Raw genomic sequence first — 19,693 nt, 5'->3', positions numbered from 1 at the left:
CAAAGAGGACCTGTGAGATCAACCCAGTGGTCAAACCAGTTCCATGCTATCTCTGATGGTGGCACCCAGTAGTACTTCTTGAGAACCAAAGCTCCTCTTTATCAAGACACTGTACTATGATATGCCATAGATCACTCCAGCTTCTCCTAAATGACCCATATGAATCTACATTCTACAGATTTTTCTAAGTCACTGTTTCATGGCCATTTCAGGATCAAAGATCCCTTTAGGAATGTGATGAAAGCCAAGGACACTTGTCTTCCACAGTGCACTTACCAACAAAAATTTGTATGTGATTTCTGGGCTTCACAGACCCTTCAACCTTTGTCACAAATTAGAAGACTATCCCTATTCTCCTAGCGTCATATATATTCATGATCACATTTCTTTTCAAAATACAAGATTCATTTACAGAGGATCTTTAACAGAGATCTGGGTGAATCAAGAAACACAGCATGGTGTTATTTATTGACTGCTCTCCTCATGCTATTCATTGACTTCTCATGAGTCTGTGTGTAAGTTAATATGAGACAGGGGTGCCAACAGTGGCAATGAGTGGATTATTTCCAAAGAAATAATCTACAAGCAAAATCACTACAAAATACAACTAAGGACCACCCACCCCAACCCCACCATGACTCCCATCCTCAACTCGGTCTGACAATAACTTCACTTACCCAGAATATAGTAATCCATATATAAAGGATGCACATTTTTAGATTTATAAAACGATCACCACTTTATAAAGGTTGTTAATGATCCCATTAGCCTTTATGTTTTACATTGATTTCATTCACTTCTACTTGTGGGTACTGCCTAGGGGAAGGTGAACTTTTCCAGGAAGTTAGTACAGTCAGTTCTGCTGAAATGCTTGTTTTGAAAACATAAATCTATCCCAACGTGATTGATACATGAGGGAACAATGTGAGCATAATGTGAATTTTGTGTGTGCTTATGTAGGACTTTTCCTCTTAGAAACACTAAACGCACACAGATGACTTCCCCCAGCTGAACCCAGTCACGGAGGAATACACCATATGCATCCACCAGCTGTCTCAGTTTACTATACGTTGTACACCACACTCATCCACATCTGGCATTATAACTCCCATCTGATTTCAGGTAGCCCTTCTTGCACCACTTTGCGACAACATTCACAAGCTCAAACTCTTTGGACACCCGCTTCCACAAGCACACTTCAGGTCTTTTCATGGGAACATACACTATACTGTAGCCTTATGTATCTCAATCACTCAACGTGTGTAAAGCTGTGCTACCATCATTATTAGGTTCTTATTTTTCGTATCACTGACACTTTCATTTTTAAGATTTTATTTATTTATTTGAGACAGAATGAGAGAGATCACAGAGGAAGAGGGAGAAGCAGACTCTGCTGATGCGGGGTTCAATCCCAGGACCCTAAGATCATGACCTAAGCTGATGGCAGACACTTAACCAACTGAGCCACCCAGGTGCCCCTGTCACTGACACATTTTGAAGTGTTATACTCCTAACCCATTTTTTTCCTGTAAGCCCTGTGGTTTTTATTGCATTTTTTTTGCACATGTGGTGATTTTTAATAACACATATGTAATAGCAGAGCTGACTATATACCAAAATAAATGTCTTATTTAATAAGACATTTATAAATGCCCATGTGTAAATGGACATTAGCTTTATTCAATACTGTTTCTTATTTAAACCAAAATGTCTGATCAGCAGCCTGCGTGCTCAATACCTCAGAGGCTAGTTCAGATACTGATATAGATGAGGCTTGTAACACAAAGGAAGGGGGGAAGGTACCATCACCCTCTCAGCATCTGCAATGAGCTACAAGCTCATGTTTTACTCAAGCAGTCCTTGCCTTCATCCTTTAAGGTCGGAAATGCCACCACCATAGAAAAAACTGAGGATCAGAGAAGCTAAGTAACTTTTACGTGTCATTCCAGCTCAGCTCTGACTCCCCAGCCATTGAGTTGTACCACAACATGCTGAAAGGAAGAAATAAGGAAAAGGAAAGTCAAGTGGAATTTATAGGAAACCTACTATCCCAAAAACAAGGTGCCAGGTGCCTTCCCGATCCCCATCTCAAAGCGAACAGCTTTCCCCAGCACTGGAGTCCAGGTATGGCGCCCAGTAGAATCAAGACAACTGTGGAGTAATTACAATGGGTCCACTGTATTCATGTCTAGGCTCCATTCTAATTACAGCCCTCTGCTCAGATGTGATCTACCAGGAGAGGCTCACAGCTTGCACCACTGGGAGGGTTAGCCCTGGGAACAGTGAGGTCCAGTGGGTCCACAGTCCCACCTCAAAAGGGATTAGCCTCAGGCTTGAGGACCAGAGTGCTACCTACACCGCCAACATGTGCTCGAGAACATCTCCTCTCCTGGGTAGTCTTGCTCAAGGTTCTGGTTAAAGTGGATACGGGTGACTTGACCCAGGTGCCCTGACTCCTCTTGATGCAAAAAGATCTGTACACTTCACTCTTTAATCAAAAGGGAAGAATAATCTGCCAAAGGGGGCCAGATGAAAATGACACTGGGTAAAAAGCTAAAGCTCTTCTCCCTCGAGAAACAAGTATTATCAGCTCGAGAGGCTGGTGCCATATCTACAGAGAACCTTTCTCCTGAGGACCTCTCAGCAAACAAAGCCAGGCTAACATGCTGTGGCTTCACACCAGATCCCCAAGCTCCTCCTGTCTGCTTGGTATTAGAGCAGCAAATCTGATACCCTCTTTAGTCATCTGAATTTGGAAATGAGATAGTCTTGAGAAAAAGATACGTGGCTTATGCGTTAGGTACTGAAATATGGAAGCCACTCAAGAAAATGGCAGCAAACCACTCTTTTCATAACATTTGCTCCCAGGAAGGCTTACGTAGCTGAGAACCTCTCAGTGCTCCCTGAGAAGTCAGCTAGGCTCCTTCTCTTCCTTGGCAGTTTCTGGCACAGCAGCACCAACAAAAACGAGTCTGCTCATTTTGTAGTCACTATTTGGAAACCCGTCCATAACATGTGGGTGAGGCTGCACCTTTTAAAAAGACAAAATATTTGTTGCAGTGATTGCAGATAAAGTGTGCCCAAAACACATTTTTCTTTATTCCAAAAATTCTTTTGTTACAACTTTCATCTTCTAAGTAGTCTCTACTTTTATAATTCATTTCAGGTGAAGAGAAAAGCTTGGTTTTGTTGCACTTTGGCTCATATTTAATTTGAAGATGGGATAACACTTAAAATTCCATGAGGTCAATGCCTTTAATTGACACAGTGGTATTCCCACACGCTGGCAGAAAGGAAATCGGCGTGAAGTCCTCTTCGCTTACATTCAAGAGTTACAGCAGCTCTTTCCAAGCCCGGATAAGATCTGTCCATCCCATCTTTGATCCCAGCTGATCCTAGAAATGAAAGTCTCCCTTTCAGGAGCTGTTATTGTCCAGCAAATCTCCATGTCCTTCTGTGAACCCTCTCAATTGGCTTAACTGGGAAAAGAGTTACCAGAGGAACGAGACCTTTCTTGCATTACCTTTTTTGATATCTACATTTTTCCTTTTAAAATTGGACTCCTGCTCAGATGAAATGTCCATGTAGGTCCTCCCTGATCCATGACCTGGCCTAACTGCTTTTCTTAGGGAACTCTCGACTCCTCCCTTACCTGCACGGCTCCTCAGAATTCACACAAACCTCTTCCCTTCATTCACTGTAGCACAGTCGGTCAATTCTAGCAACAATCAAAAGAGCCTCCCGATTCTCCTGTCTCCTCAGTAGCAGCTGACCCACATAGATGAAGCCTTCCGACTGTCTTGGTTCGGTCTCCTCATGCCAAGAAAGTGATACTGGTAGCGACCTTTCATCAGCACATCCCTGTCAGGGGTTAGGTTTCTGTCCCTTATAAGCACCTTCTTCACACTGAGATAAAAAAGCTTTTCAATTGCACTACCCATGGGTCTCAATACTGCATCCTGGTCACATGGTCATATCCTCTCCCACTGAATAGCTTTCTTTGATGCTCTCAGAAACAGTGTTCAAAGCATCAGGTTTGATTCAGGTCCCTTCCCAACACATTGCTCCTTGGCCTTCAACGAGTAACATTCAGTTCGACCGTGGACTACACAGGGTCTTTGTATTCCAACACACTTAAAAAGAAGTCTCCAATTTCAATTAATCGTAGGTCCTCTTTTTTTTTTTTTAACTTAAATTACCTTCGCTCCTATGCCTTTTATTCAGTTCTCTATCTTCCGTGCCCCTGCCCTAACCACCCACCCCCACTCCCCACCACCCCCATCTCCGCCATCACCATCATTAAAAGGGTAAAAATCCCATTGTAAGGATGACACCCAATCATTTCTCTCCTTTATAAAACTGAAAGGAAATTGTCTGGTTCCCTAAACTACATTTCTTGTGAAAGGTTTCCTAAAAGGTCTTTGGGAAATTCTCCATTACTCTGCCACTCAATCAACCCTGAGACCAGATTTCCCTATGTTGGGCCAGAATCACATTTTCACCAAGAGTAGGATTAAGTTGGGAAGGGCTGAAAGCCAGGCAAGGAGTTCAGGTTACTATCAGAGATGCTCTCTTTAAAAGGCCCTTATGGATTTACCTATTTAACATCCTCAAAAATTCAATCTTAGTGAGGGCATTATTAACTTTCATTATTTACTAATTTGTGCATTTTTACTAATACAGGCACTAGGCCTTGGTAAAGTTGACTCTTATTCAAAATACACTGTTAGAAAACAAAGGCCAGAACCCTCGCACACCCCGAAGAAAAGATGCCTTGTTGACTATTTAAGACAAAAACTAAACTTCAGAAAAAGACATTAAAAGTATTCAAGTATTCTTAAAGCTGCATATGTGGAAGTTCAACTCCCCACGGGCAAAAACCCCATGGAATTCAGTTTCTTACTGTATGCTCTTCTAATAAGTGACTGAACCAAATCCTACTCCCCAAGCTTCGGCCACTTCCTGGGTGAACCATACAACTTATTTCCTCTGTTAGGGACATTTTTACATTTACGAGCCAGAAATCTAGGTGCAGTGGAAAAAAAATCTCCTGCTCAATGTTTTCACGGCTTTAGTAGATCCTTTGTAAACTGGGTCAGAAATGTGCTAAACTCAGTCTTCCTCCAAGAAACTTTCTTGAGATACTGAGCTTTCCTTTCAATCTAATCACACTAACCCCTTCTTAAAAACTATCAACAACCAGTGCTTTATGCCCTTTAAGCAGAGAATGGCACTGTGTAGCAGGAGTCAAGGCTCAAGCATTAAGTCTATTTTTCTTCTTCTTCAACCATCCAATTTCTTTGCATTGGAAAAGTCTCCAAAGCTCCTCTGTGAAAGATGGCAACATAAAAATGTTATGTTTTCATGGAGAGGCAAGACAATTCCTTAAGATGGTGTACATTTAAAAAAAAAAAAGGAAGAAAGAAAAAAGAGTTTAACATTTCTGCTGATAACAGATTTTGCAGATAAATTTGGCAATACAGAGAAGTAGTCACTTTTTAAAAAATAGCTGGTGGGAGCAAAAATGGGTATGCCCCTTCAAAAGGGCAATTTGGCAACTTGGTCAAAACCTTTCCTATGTAAATATCCTTTAACTCAGCAGCTATGCTTCTAGGATGTATGCTGTCATACATGCATCAAAGATTTAGCCAGAAGTGCATCTATCACAGTATGTTATGGCCTGTTACACAAAAACTAGAAACAAACTAACTGCTCCCAAATGGAGGATTAGTAAAATATATTGTTCTTTCTATAATGGGTGTAACAGTCATTGAAAATAGCACAGATAATATTGTCTTGTTCAGTATTTACAATATATTGGTTAAAAAACTAAGTCAACAAATAACATGCACAATACAATCAAATTTTTGTTTAAAAATTATATAAAAACATTATTTTTCATTAAATTGAAAATGCCATCAATTGTATGATTTAACTTATCACTAAGAAAGAAAAAAATGCTGCCAACGAAGCTTGTAAATTACATCTTGATTTTAAAGTTCAAATGTTAAATAACAGGCATATCAAAATCAACAAAATGTGAAGAGTGTATATGTGTAAAATTTTTACATCAGTATAGGAAAGACTTTTAGACAAGACACAAATGGCACATGAGGAAGATGTATAAAGAGGTTCAATCTCAATGGTAATCAAGGAAATTCAAATTAAAACCACAAAGAGACACCAATCATACCCATCAAAAGAGCCAAAAGGAAAAAAAAAAATCTCACAATATTAAGTTTTAGCAGGAATCCTTATGTATGCTCATGGGAGTGTGAGTTTTGGTGAGCAATTTGATCATATCTACTAATATTGAAGATCTTCAACCCCTACAATAAAGACAGTCCAGGTCCAGCACATGCCTTAAAGAAATACACATGCAGGGGTATCTGGGTGGCTCAGTTGATTAAGCATCCGACTCTTGGTTTCTGCTCAGGTCATGATCTTAGAGTCCTGGGATCTAGCCCTGCATCTCAAGCTCTGAGCTGAGCGGGGAGTCTACTTGAGATTACCTCTCTCTCTCTTTGCCCTTCCCTCTACCCCTCTCACTGTAAAATAAATAAATAAAATCGTTTTTAGAAAAGAGAGACATGCAGACAAAGATTATCACAGAAAAACTTCACTGTAGCATGTTTATAACTGTGAGGAGATAATAATAGTAAAAATATAAAAGATACATTTACTAAGCTATTATTAAATATACAAATGAAAGGCATAATTATATAAATAATTAAAATATATAAAATAGGGATCCCTGGGTGGCGCAGCGGTTTGGCGCCTGCCTTTGGCCCAGGGCGCGATCCTGGAGACCCGGGATCGAATCCCACATCGGGCTCCCGGTGCACGGAGCCTGCTTCTCCCTCTGCCTGTGTCTCTGCCTCTGTGTGTGTGTGTGTGTGTGTGTGTGTGTGTGACTATCATAAATAAATAAAAATAAAAAATAAATATAATAAAATATATAAAATAAATATAAAAATGTATAAAATATATAAAAATAATTAAATATAATGTTTATTAAAATAATATAATATAGATGCTTAAATACTTATATAAGTTTTTATATTTTATATATCTATATTTATTATAAACATAATAAATATAAATTTGAATTATACATAAAAATTTATTCATACACTAGAATACCTTATAGTGGTTTAAATGAATATGCCAAGTTCCATGTATCTGTGTATACAGGGAATAGAATCAGGAAGCGGTTCACAGACACTTTCTACTGTATTTGTAATGTCTTCATCAAGAAGTTAAAAAAGGGGAAGTCCACAGCAAATACAGCATAATGCTAAAATTCGATAGAGCTGGGTGGTGAGCCCACAGGCATTTCTCATATTACTCTTCCATTCTTATAGGCATGCTCAAAACATTTTACAATAAAAAAATTAGTTTTAAAAGCACATACTGTAAGATGATCAAATTTTGGTAGAGATGTATTTACGTGTATGTATCTGTATATGTGGTCCTGGGCAAATTGCTTAAGGTTTCATCATTTGTAAAATGAGGATAAAAGCAGCTACCACACAGTGTTGTGAAGACAGCACCAAATAATCCAAGGGCAAAACTTAGCATCCCCTACACACTGTAAACACTGAACACATGTTAGCTATTACTAATGATCAGGGGAAAATATACACAATCTGGAAAGCACCAATGGTTAAATCTGGGTGTTTGTCTGTTACTGCTATTCTTCTTCACCATTTTCTTTTTCTACTTAAGAAGAATCTTTTTCAATCTTAAATGCTACTCAGAAAATTGAAATCATTTATCTGGTCATTAACAAATATTTCTCACCCCATCTCCCTCAGAGCCAGGTACTGTGCTAGGTGCTGGGGATACAAAGATGGACACAATAATCTCTGCTCTTGAGGAGTCTCAAGAAAGTGTAGTAAGAATGGAAACTCAAATTATACATACGTGTAGTAGTGTGAGAACGTCTCATGGACCAACCTTGGACGACGTAAGAATCTTTGGAAATAAGGTTTCATTCTGAGATGAGGGGGAGGAAGTCAGAAGCAAGTGCTGATATTCAGCATTACCTAAGCGGGTAATAGTCCTTGCATGGCCAAGAACTAAACCATATTCAGCAAAAAGGCACAGAATCTCCCAGTATAATCCTTAATCTGGTGCTACTCAAAGCATGGTTCACGGCCTAAACTGTTACTGTTTAGCAACTAGAAAAGTACAGAAGTTTCTAAGCATTAAGGAACTTTCGTACCAATTTGGTGTTGCCACAGCATCTAAGTACATGATCAGTGGATAAGTAGAGAGCAAAAGTAAAGATTCTTAACAGATTGAAAATAAGAAAATAAAACAAAAACAGGGGAAAAAAGAGGTCTAGTTCTTCACAGACAGTGTAAGAAGTACTGTTTTCAAACTCCTCGGGTAAGGATCTTTTGGCGAGTGCCAAAAATGAGTTTGGAATGAAATGCAATGGCAGCGGCTGGTTTATAACTTAGCAGAGAAGCTCCAAATTCCAACGTCTCTTAAAGCTCTATACAAACAAAATATCCAAGAACTCTTAGCAGACTGTCATCCTTGATAGCGTCTCAAGGAGCATGTGGGGCAAAGGGCTTCTGGATGCCCATCACCGAATATAGGGGTAGGGGAGATGGCAAATCCGAAAGATCTAGAAAACAGCCCTCCTCAATTAATTCTACTTTGAGGCAGGAAACAGACAGGCCAGCCAATGACTGCGGGAGAAAAAGGATGGTGTGAAATGGCAGTGCTGAGGTAAGTCGGCAGTCCAAACACAATGGCCTCCCTTATGTAAGAAACCACAGCAGAGCGCAGGCTGCCAGAGGCAAATAATGTGCCTCTGTGTGCGGCGGCCGGAGTGAGCTGCAGGGCCCAGGATGCACTTGGAGTTTACCTAAGCCGTGTACACACAGTCTGTTAATGAGCATTTGGTTCCCAAAGTGGGCTTGGGGCTGATAAAAAACAGATGCGGGGCCAACTGATCAAAGTGGCTTCACTCCCCACTGCCCGCTGCCTGGACCACTATCTCGCCATGTCCCCCCAGCCTTCCCGGCACCCCCTCCTTCCACGTACTTTTGCAACCTGAAAATGCCACACCCTTCCACTTGGCTTCTTTCGTGCTAATTAAATTTAAAAAGTGCAGGAAGCCAATGACTTTGGAGTCAGGGAAAGAGAAAGGAGCCGAGGGGTGCTCTGTTTGTGGACTTATGCACCCCAGCCTTCCGTAGTCTTTGGTCCTTAAAACATACAGATGTGTGCAAACTCTTTAAGACCAGAGTCATGGGGCGCCTGGGTGGCTCAGTGGTTGAGCATCTGCCTTTGGCTCAGATCATGATCCTGGGGTCCCAGGATCGAGTCCCACATTGGGCTCCCCACAAGGAGCCTGCTTCTCCCTCGGCCTGTGTCCCATCTCTCTGTCTCCTATTAATAAATAAATAAAAATCTTAAAAAAAAAAAGTCGCAAATGCTGCATGTTTCAGAAAGGCAATGCAGCCACCAGGAAGATGGGCCCTTGGGATTCCCCAGGGAACCTTGGTCATCGCATAGTAGAGGAGACTGAAGGGGTTCAGAAGATCAAGTTGGGAAGAGACGGTCAGCTAGATGCCTTGATAAAGCAGTGTTGAGTGGCTCAGAAATGCCTTAGTCAAGAGGAGATATGCTCCGTGGGATCTCCCAGTGCACAAGGACCCAGGAGGGATGCATATTTGAACCCAAAGCCAATCAGCCCAGTGGATGACAGCTTTCTGCTCTTGCCTCTGGGAAGAAAATGCAATATTCCTGTCACAGTTGCTATCTGAGGTATCAAAGAAGCAGAACACATTCATCCAGGTGGAGAAAGAAAAAAAAAAGCATTTAAATTTATTCACTACAAATACATCTGGGGGGCCTACTTTGTGTCTCTCTGTCGTCCTGAGATTTACAGCTCCGCAGGGCAGAGACGTGAAACAAGCAAATACACATGTGAACAGAGTGTCACAGGAGGTAGGGCCGTTTGACCTGGTCTACCAAGGATCAAGGCTTCCCAGAGGAAACGCTGATTGATTAATGGAAAAAATGGTGAGGAAGTTTTCGGCAAAAGCTAGCTGCATGGTGGAGGGTCCTAAGTCCAGAGAAAAGGTGGTACATCTGTCAAACTAACCTAACTCATTAAGGCTGGAGCTTAGAGAGCAAAGCAGAATCTTCCATGGAAGGCTTGAGGGTGAAGTGAGGTCATATCACGTGGGGCTTTTTAGGGCTTATTAAGGATTTGAGAAGTTATCCCTAAAGACAATGCGCGGCCACAGCAGCATTCCAGGTGTGAAATGTCATGCTGAGAGTTTTATTTAAAAAGGTGAAACCTGGTCTCCTGACTCATGAAGCCGGGTACCAGGAATAAAGGAATAACCCATCTTAATCAGATCTCCTGAACTTGCAAGTAAGCTAGTGTGTGACGGTAGGTCACTGAGGTGGCAAGGTCACTTCAGGGAGTATGTCCTCTGATTTGCCATCACACAGCAGCAAACTGGAAGCATGCCATCCTCATGCCACGCCGTCAGCAGTTCTGGTGGTGATCTCCAATCTCCAGGCCTTGAGACAGTGTGCAAAGTACTAAGCTCCCACCATCTTAGGGGTGGGCACCTTAGGGCCTTCAGATGGAACACTGGGTCTCAATACCCTTCTCTGAACCATCATACATGTTAGCAGTGGGCAGTGGCCTCCCCAGACCCGCACACGGATCTCGTAACACTCTAAACGCTCTGAGGAAAAGAGACTGTTCAGGCTCTACCTCGGCAAAGGGCTTCAGCCTCTGGCAAGGATGGGGGTGGGGAATCGGCTTCCCTGGGCTGCTCCATCTGCCAAACTTAGAATAAAGACTGTTTTCAGGGCCTGGAGTCTTCCAGCTGCCTGGAAACAGGAAGAGCCCAATCCCAGAGAACAGTAACCCTCACACACACCCCACATAAAGACATGTTGAGCCATTAGCCCTAATTGCCTGTGACTGACACAGGAGCGAAGCCGGCCTTCCAGGCATTTGCTCAGCGGAAAGAAAACAAACAGCTCACAGGGGACACAGGCAGCCATTTTCTCTCCTTTCTGCCAAAATGATTTTGCTCTGTTACCCCCAAATTACAGCATACGGATCTGAAATTATAAACCAAACAAAGGTCCTTCTAGTACCCTTTACCACATACAAAAAGAGAACATAAATCTCCGTAGAAAAGAGTTGGACACAAGCAATTGGTTATTAATCTTTTCGCAAAATCAAAAACTTCACAAAAACTTCTCAGTTACCTCTCATTACCCCATCTCTCCAGGTTCGAGGTATGAGGAACTACTTGTAATACTTCTCATCTATTCATCATACTTTATTAAGGTATATGTTAGGTAGTGGGCCAAATGCTAAGGATATGATACGTACGTGGTAAAAATCACATCTGCCTTCAGATTTACAATTTTTGTTTTTAACAAGTGAGTTTTCTAAAGAGGCTTAAGAAGACAGGGCATATTATATATACATCAAGCAAGAGACCATGCACCCTTTCCTTTCCTTTATGAATAACAAGTGGACCCACTTGTCCACTTGTTCAGAGGACCCACTCACACGCCACTACCACCACCATCAGCCAGACCAGTGACTCTGGTGATAGAGACACTGGTTTCCTTGGTACCAAACTGATAACCAGGATGGACTTCAGGACCACAACAGGATTGGCCCTACCTGTGACTGGTATTGGCCAAGATAAGACCTCAGTTCCCTTCCGTTGCGGTTCCTTCACAATCAATTCAAAAATATCATTCACCAGAAGGAACAGTCACCATTGGGTGAGTGCTTCCTAAACGCTCTTAACTTCCTAGGGAGGTGTGCATCATTATTAACTCCCCCTTACAGAGACAGCAAGCCATTTGAGCAAGGTCACATAGGATCCAGGGGGGATTGGAAGCCAGATCTGTTTGATCCCCTGGCCCATGCTCTTAATCTCTATTCACTATACAGCCAAACTTCAACTCCCTTTTGGCTTAATGGGGCCATCTTCTTATCATCCAAGGTCTTTACCATCAGATTTAACTCTGAACTAAAGGATGGATGCCAAGAAAACTAGCAGTCCATGTTAACAGCAGCCCCTCTATTACGGGAATAATATACAGTAATATTCAGAGCCTAATGTCCTCCATAGACTGTTAAGATAAAATTCAACAGAGAAAAGCAGTTTTCTGAGGAGGATCTAGACGAACACTCTCCAAAGACTAAGGAAGGCAAAATGAGCTCCTTGTTTCATAAAAGCCACACTCTCTTAGTCAAGTTGTTCGTTTCAAGTCATAGTATAAGGTAGCATTGATTCTGCCCCAGATGATTTAGATTCTTTTCAAGATTTATGTAGAACAAGCAGTTCTTCTACACCTCGCTCGCTCCTATGCACGCAGCCTCCCCAGAGACTACAGGCCACTGGGCAATAAATAACCGTGTTGTTTCTCTGCTGGTGAAGGAGCCTCAGATTTGAGTGGGGGAAGCGCTGCTGTGGGCCGGAAGGCTACTCACCCAGCAGGCAGAGCATCGAGGGCCTGGGCAGCCGCAGGGAGCTGCTGTGTGCCTGAAGTGCTGGGCTCCTCTCCTTCCGCCGGTGTGGCTGGAGCGGGGAGAGACACTGCAGTGGGGTTCAGGGTCACGCTCGACACTGCAGCAGGCGAGGATGTCACACCAACAACAGAGGGTTCTTCAGGATCAGTGGCTGCAGCGGGTTCATCAGTCACTGAAAAGAGAGAAATCATACTTGAGAGATCAACTCAGACTCGTGTTCACATTTGCTACATTTTTTCCCCTTAAAGTGGTAACACGGTACCTGCAATGTTACTGTGCGTGTATCCGGTGACAGCACAAAGTTTTACAAAACATAACTTTGGAAATTACAGCATGTCAGGAACGGCCTGCCTCTGCTCTCTGGCCCCCCTCCCCCCAAACTGAGAGATGGATCTGAAATAAATAGATTAAATATTACCTCTTTTGTATACCTTCACGAAATTTTTCTAAAGTATTATGATGACATGTATTACAATAAAAGAGTAGCCGGAAGGAAGAGGATTTATTGGTGCTAAATGAAGCAAGGCCAATGCCACATCTATAGGGTCACATACTTTTCTTTAAACTTGTCATTTGTCTGCAGGGCATAAATAGCACCTTCCTTCAAAAAGCTCTCTATACACTAAGAAGCTAAAAACTTCCAACAATGTGCTTGCTCTTTGAAAGACTCAAGCTCAAAGTATGGAGCAAAGATTAATATCATAGATGAAAAAGATGGGCTCCAAAGATGAGGGATTTGTCTTCAAGGTAACAATAGACAAAAAGAAGTCAAATAAGCCTGTTCCGAGTCTCCTTCTTTCTCCATTTCTTTATTTCTTTGATGATCACTGGTGTTCACAAGGACCCCAAGACAATGCAATATCCTCCCACTCAAAATAGATCAAACAAGGTTTTTGAGGAATTCTCTGAAAATGGGTAAGCCATATGCAGATAATTTTTCTACATATGTAATTGCATATGTGTGCACATTTAAACTAGAATTTTGTAGGAAAATCCCTTAGTTGTGATTTAGCCTCATCTTTATAATTCAGAAATTCTTTTTGCAGTTTCAAATGTAACAAATGTACTATCTAGAGTCTTCTTAAATGCTTCTGACAAGGAACTTGCTATGGAACCATTCCATCTTTGAGCAGATGTCCTGCCAGCAAGTTTTTTCTTATGTTAAGCAGAATTCCACTATCTGGTCCCAATCCCCACCCCCACACCATATACAGTAAGTATAGGCCACCCTGTTTCTCATTCACCTTCTCTTTTCTGGTAAGAAGGCCTGTTCTTGCTTTAATATTTTTAGGTCCTTCCCTTCTTATCACCTAGCTGCTCTCTTCTAGGTATCTTTTCTACTGCCTCTCCTCAATAATGACAGGAGGAACTGAATGTCATATATCAGATACCACCAGATCAGTGGAGTCAGATTTCCAATATAAGTGGTATTAGTTAACATGCAGAGAACATCAATGTGTGCCAGGCAGAGTGCAAAGCATTTTGAATTATTTCATATAAGCCTCACACACAATCCTACACATTAGGTACAATTAATATCCCATTTTACAACTGTGGAAACTGAGGCTCAAAGAGGTCAAATAACCTGCTGAGGTCAAGGCGCATCTAATTCTCACCCATACTGCCTGCCTTCAGAGCCTGAACTACTCATTCACTGTGCTCTACTTCTCCCTCTGTGGACATGATCCTACTGTCTAACCTGAAACCGGTGGCCAGCTGAAACCAAAATTTCTTCACATGACGTGATGCCACCCGCTCTTAAAAAATGGAAAAGAGGGACGCCTGGGTGGCTCAACGGTTGAGTGTCTGCCTCCAGCTCAGGTCATGATCCCGGCGTCCTGGGATCGAGTCCTACATCAGGCTCTCTGCAGCAAGTCTGCTTCTCCCTCTGCCTGTGTCTCTGACTCTCTGTGTCTCTCATGAATAAATAAATAAAATCTTAAAAAAAAAAAAAGAAAGAAAGAAATGGAAAAGAGCTTAGAGACTACCTGTGATTAATTCATTTGCTTTCTCCCCAGAGTATGAAATACTGTCTGCCACATCAACTAAATTAGTTGTTTAATAAGTAACTCCATCTTACGCAACTCGTGTTTCCCCCACACAAAGGCGAAATTTCATACTTCTATTCCTATTCTAGTTCAGCAGTTAGTAAAACACAACAGATGGCAATTCTCTTTATGCAAATCTAAAAATTTTATTAATTCTAAAGAAAAGGGGATCCCTGGGTGGCACAACGGTTTGGCGCCTGCCTTTGGCCCAGGGCACGATCCTGGAGACCCAGGATCGAATCCCACATCGGGTTCCCAGTGCATGGAGCTTGCTTCTCCCTCTGCCTGTGTCTCTGCCTCTCTGGCTCTCTCTCTCTCTCTCTCTCTCTCTCTCTCTCTCTCTCTCTCTCTCTATCATAAATAAATAAAAATTAAAAAAAATTCTAAAGAAAAAAACCATCAGGATATTTTTGAGAACTAAATAAATTCATTCTAAAAGTTCTAAGAAAAACTAGGTAACCTGAAGTGGCTCAATAGGTTAAGCTTCTAACTCTTGATTTTGGCTCAAGTCATGATCTCCGGTCGGTGGCATTGAGCCCTACAACGGCTCTAAGCTCAGCACAGTCTGCCTCTTTCTCTACCTTCCCCTCAGCCCCTCCCCTTGCTCACACTCTCTCTCTCTCTCTCCTTAAAATAAATAAAATGTTTTTTTTTAAAGGTATAAGAAAAACTAAATACAGAAGAATAGCCATGAAAATTAAATGACACATATGACAAAGGTGGCATTTTAAATGAGTGCAGCAAAGAGATCATTCAGTAGACAGTGCTGTGACAACTGGGTAGTACACTGGGGAAAAGAGTTATATCTACTTTATTCAGGACATGAAAATAAATTCCAGATGAATCAAAAATTTTGACATAAGAAATTAAACTAAAGAGGAACTAAAGAAAAGAGAGAATATTTTTATCTCAAAGTAGAAAAAACTTTTTGAAGTATCACATAAAATCTAGAAGATATAAAAGATGGATGAATTCAACTACATTAGAAGCATTTTTTTTAAAATGGGAAAAAAATCACAAGCAAAAGCAAAATAAAAAAACCCAAAAGCTGGGGAAAATTATTGCCAACTCATATTACGGCCCAACGTCTAATTTTTTTGATATGAAAAGAATCTCTACAAATCAATAAGAAAAAGACCAAAAATATGCACAGACACTTCAGAGTAAAGGAAATATAAATCACCCCTAAATTTATTAAAAGATACTCAATCTCAATTATGAGACAAGAAATGCAATTGAAGACTAGAATGAAGTACCATTTTTTAAACTATCAGATTGGTGTAAAAAAAAATTAAAAAAAAACAATATTCCGGGAAACCCAGGTGGCTCAGTCAATTAAGGGTCTGACTCTTGATTTTGCCTCAAGTCATGATCTCAGGGTTGTGAGATCAAGCCCTGCGTGGAGCTCTGAGCTGGGCATGGAGCCTACTTAAGATTCTCTCTCTTCCTCTCCCTCTGCCCCATCCACCCATAAAAAATTTAATTACATACTGGTAAGAATATAAGAAAACCTGGCATTTTCATACATCACTGGCAGGAGTAGAAATTATTAAAATCTCTGTGGAGAACATCTGGCAATATAAAAAATTTAAATGCAGTAATAGAGAGGCGGTGGGGGAGATGGGGATGGGTGTGGAGAAAAGAGGTAGGTAGGCCTGTAGATGAAATTAGAACAGCCATGAACCAGTAATATTTAGAGCTGGGTGTAAGTTCATTATAATATTCTTTTGCTTTTATATATTCAATGTTTATGACACACACGGAGTTGTATACTTCTATCGGGAGGCACATATCATCTGGTTGTCACCCTTTTGCAACGTTAGCACTCACTGATTACTGCCTAAATCCATAAATTGGTTGGAGACTGCGAGACAGTCATATGCTAAATCTACTATGTCCTTGGCTTATCAACTACTTGACTACCTTGAGGTTCAATTTGCAAAGAAAAAGTAGGAGAAATGCTTGGACCTTTCCTTTCACTTATTGGTTTTCAGAAAAATGAACTGACTTCCTCACATCCTCCAAAAATGAACAATGAAATTTTAGTCTGTGTAAAAATCATTATAAGCTCTTGGATTTAAACATATTTAAAATATTTCAACCCATGGTGATTATTGGGTCTTTTTTTTTTTATACTAAAATTGTCCCTACCTCTGGTTTGGGTTGACAAAGTTCTTCAAGTTTGCTTCAAATTCTATGCCAAAATTTCTAAGATAATTATTAAGTGGGAAAGTGTGGAACAGCATATACATTGTCCTACCGTGTGTGTGTGTTTTCAAATATACATGCATATTGCTTGTATAGACAAAGAATATCTCTGAAAGAATCATAAGAAACCAACAGTGACTGCCTCTGGGGAGGAAAGTGGAGGCCCGAGGGCTGGAACAGGAAGGAGACTTTCTTTGCACTGTTTGAGCTTTTATACTTTTAAAATTCTCATGATATACATGTACTCCCTACAAAAAATAATTATTATGAAATTGTTGACCAGGAAAAGAACAAAAGCAGAGAGCCTAATTATCCATGGCATGCCAACGGAAAAAGACCCTCCAATCAATGCTATTTGAACCTGACTCTCCACACAGAAGCAAATCTAGAGCCCTTCATTCACCACAGGAGCTCATCTGTTTTGGAGCTTTGTGCTACACTTTGATTTGGAAATAAGAGTATGAAAGCTGGATATCCTTGCACTCACAAGCTTTCTGTGTCCGTGCTTGTATTCTATTCTCAAAAAGTGTATGTATGTGTGTATACACATTCTTAGAACATGAGAGCTTGAAAGAGAACCTCAGAGATAAATCCACCCTATCACAGCTTATTGTCTGAAGAAACTGAAGTTCAGATGACTACATTACTGGCTGACAGTCACACTGGTAACCCAGTCACAGAGCACCATGATCAAGCCATCATGTGGCTTCAGGTACAGAAAACAACTGGATTGACAAAAACAAGGAGACAAGGAGTTACAATTCACTCATGTCTTCAAGAACAACTATATTTTACATTATAGCTCTATTCAATACGAAGAGCCAATGCTCTCTATTAACCCTAATTGTCTGATGGAGAAAACAGCTAACCGCGAAGACTGCACCCCTTCCCTAGACCAAGGGCAAATTTGTTTCCTTCATTTTTCACTACTTGCACTCCGTCTCCAGTGTCCTTGCCTACACCTCTCTGCTCGCTGTAGCCCCACTCTCTGGAGACCCTGTCCATGACTTCAGCCAGACTGATCCTCTCTGTGGATCCCACACCTGTGGTCTTGACTACTCAACCACACAGCCCCTTTGATGTCTGCTGTGTTAGTACCTAGTTGACAGTGTCTTCAACAATTTTCTTTTAAATAGATTACAGAGCAGAGACCTTATTTTATAAATCTTTACACGATCCACCAACCCTGGTCCTTAGCAAAATGGCATTTGACAAATATTTTTTCAATACTTGTTCAATAAACCTAATAATCTAGTGAAAGAAATCTGAAACAAAAACACCTGACACTTGTGTAACACTATCAACTGCAAAGCAGTTTCTTTTCATTTTTATTTTGGAATAATTTTAAGCTTAAAGAAAAGTTGCAGGGATGCCTGGGTGGCTCAGCAGTTGAGCATCTACCTTTGACTCAGGGAGTGATCCTGGGATCTGGGATGGAGTCCCGCATTGGGCTCCCTGTGTGGAGCCTGCTTCTCCCTCTGCCTGTGTTTCTCATGAATAAATAAATAAAATATTTTTTTTAAAAAGTTGCAAAGATAGCAGAAAGATATTAATATTAAGGGAAAGTGAGTCAAGGGCATACTATCTTATATAAGCATACCACAACTGTCAAAGCTAAAAAAATGAACACCAGTACATTACTATTAACCAAACTTCAGAACTTTATTTGGATTCACCAGCTTCTCCACTAATGTCCTTTTTCTGTTCCCAGATCTAATCCAGGAACCTACATTGCCTTTAGCAAATTTATTTTCATTAGTTCATTTATCTGCCCAATAGCTCCGTAAGGAAAATACTATCTCCATTCTATTTAAGATAAAACTGAAGCTCAAAGAGCTTCCATCCAGGGATCCCTGGGTGGCACAGCGGTTTGGCGCCTGCCTTTGGCCCAGGGCGTGATCCTGGGCACCCGGGATCGAGTCCCACGTCGGGCTCCCGGTGCATGGAGCCTGCTTCTCCCTCTGCCTGTGTCTCTGCGCCTCTCTCTCTCTCTGTGTGTGTGACTATCATAAATAAATAAAAATTTTAAAAAAAAAGAGCTTCCATCCAAACAAGTGCCATGCAGTTAGCAAACAGCAAAATCAGTACTCAAATCCAGGATACCATGAAGTAAAAGTAATGGTGGAGGGAAGGGAGAAGAAATGAAGATGGCTTAAATGGATTTCCTTTGTGGGAAGAAAAGCTGGGTACCAAGACACGGTAAATGGGGTAACTAGGTAAAATGGTAGTTGAATGGCCTCTGGTTTCTGCAACAAGGAGTATTTCACAAGGTTCCCTCTGTGATGTTGTTAAACATTCTAAGTTTATGAATCAGATATTCATTTAGGATTAAGACACACTCTAGTCACAGCCAAAAAAAAGATCAGGATTTGTAAATTCTTGTTCTTAATCCTGAACTCGCTTCCAGCTCACTGCATGTTCCAAGATCTTCAGGTGTAGGTGGTGTAGTGCAGGCTCTTGGTACATACACAGGGCTTTTCAGGCCCCACACTCAGGCACAGCAAAGGCAACTGCCAACGACAGAAACTTTTTAAACTGAAGATCAGCCTGTAACATACAATGCACAGCAAAGCAGTCACTGTATCTCATCCATAAGACAAAAGCAATGGATTTCCAAGGCAACTAACTGCTCAGTTCTTCACAAGAGGAACCAAAACTAGAAAAATCTTTCATAATTAGCATGGCATAGAGTGGGTGAGGCTTATATATAAAGAAAAACAACTAAACTAAATGAAAAAGAAAAATTAGATGGAAAACAAGAAGAAAAATTTAGAGACAGGCAAAGCCACACCATGGGAAAGTTCAGTCCTTCTTTGACACTCACCCCACTTCCATTATGTTCCAACATGCTTCTAGGAACCCAAAGACTGAAATTAGTTTTGAAAATGTATAA

The 19,693-nt window shown here is 41.1% G+C and overlaps 1 protein-coding gene across 6 annotated transcripts in view; it reads right to left on the bottom strand.

The window, feature by feature from the left end:
- WWP2 (WW domain containing E3 ubiquitin protein ligase 2) overlaps positions 1–19,693 on the bottom strand; it is a 144,771-nt gene that overhangs the window by 29,656 nt on the left and 95,422 nt on the right. For all 6 annotated transcript variants that reach the window (XM_055305425.1, XM_055305419.1, XM_055305424.1 and 3 more), the window contains one exon: positions 12,506–12,716. In XM_055305425.1, the coding sequence (XP_055161400.1) occupies positions 12,506–12,716 (211 nt within the window). The remainder of the gene's footprint in view (positions 1–12,505; positions 12,717–19,693) is intronic.

This window comes from Nyctereutes procyonoides, unplaced genomic scaffold (genome assembly GCF_905146905.1).
Source record: "Nyctereutes procyonoides isolate TBG_1078 unplaced genomic scaffold, NYPRO_anot_genome, whole genome shotgun sequence".
In the NCBI taxonomy this organism is placed as follows: Eukaryota; Metazoa; Chordata; class Mammalia; order Carnivora; family Canidae; genus Nyctereutes; species Nyctereutes procyonoides.
This window is presented reverse-complemented; position numbering and strand designations above follow the sequence as displayed.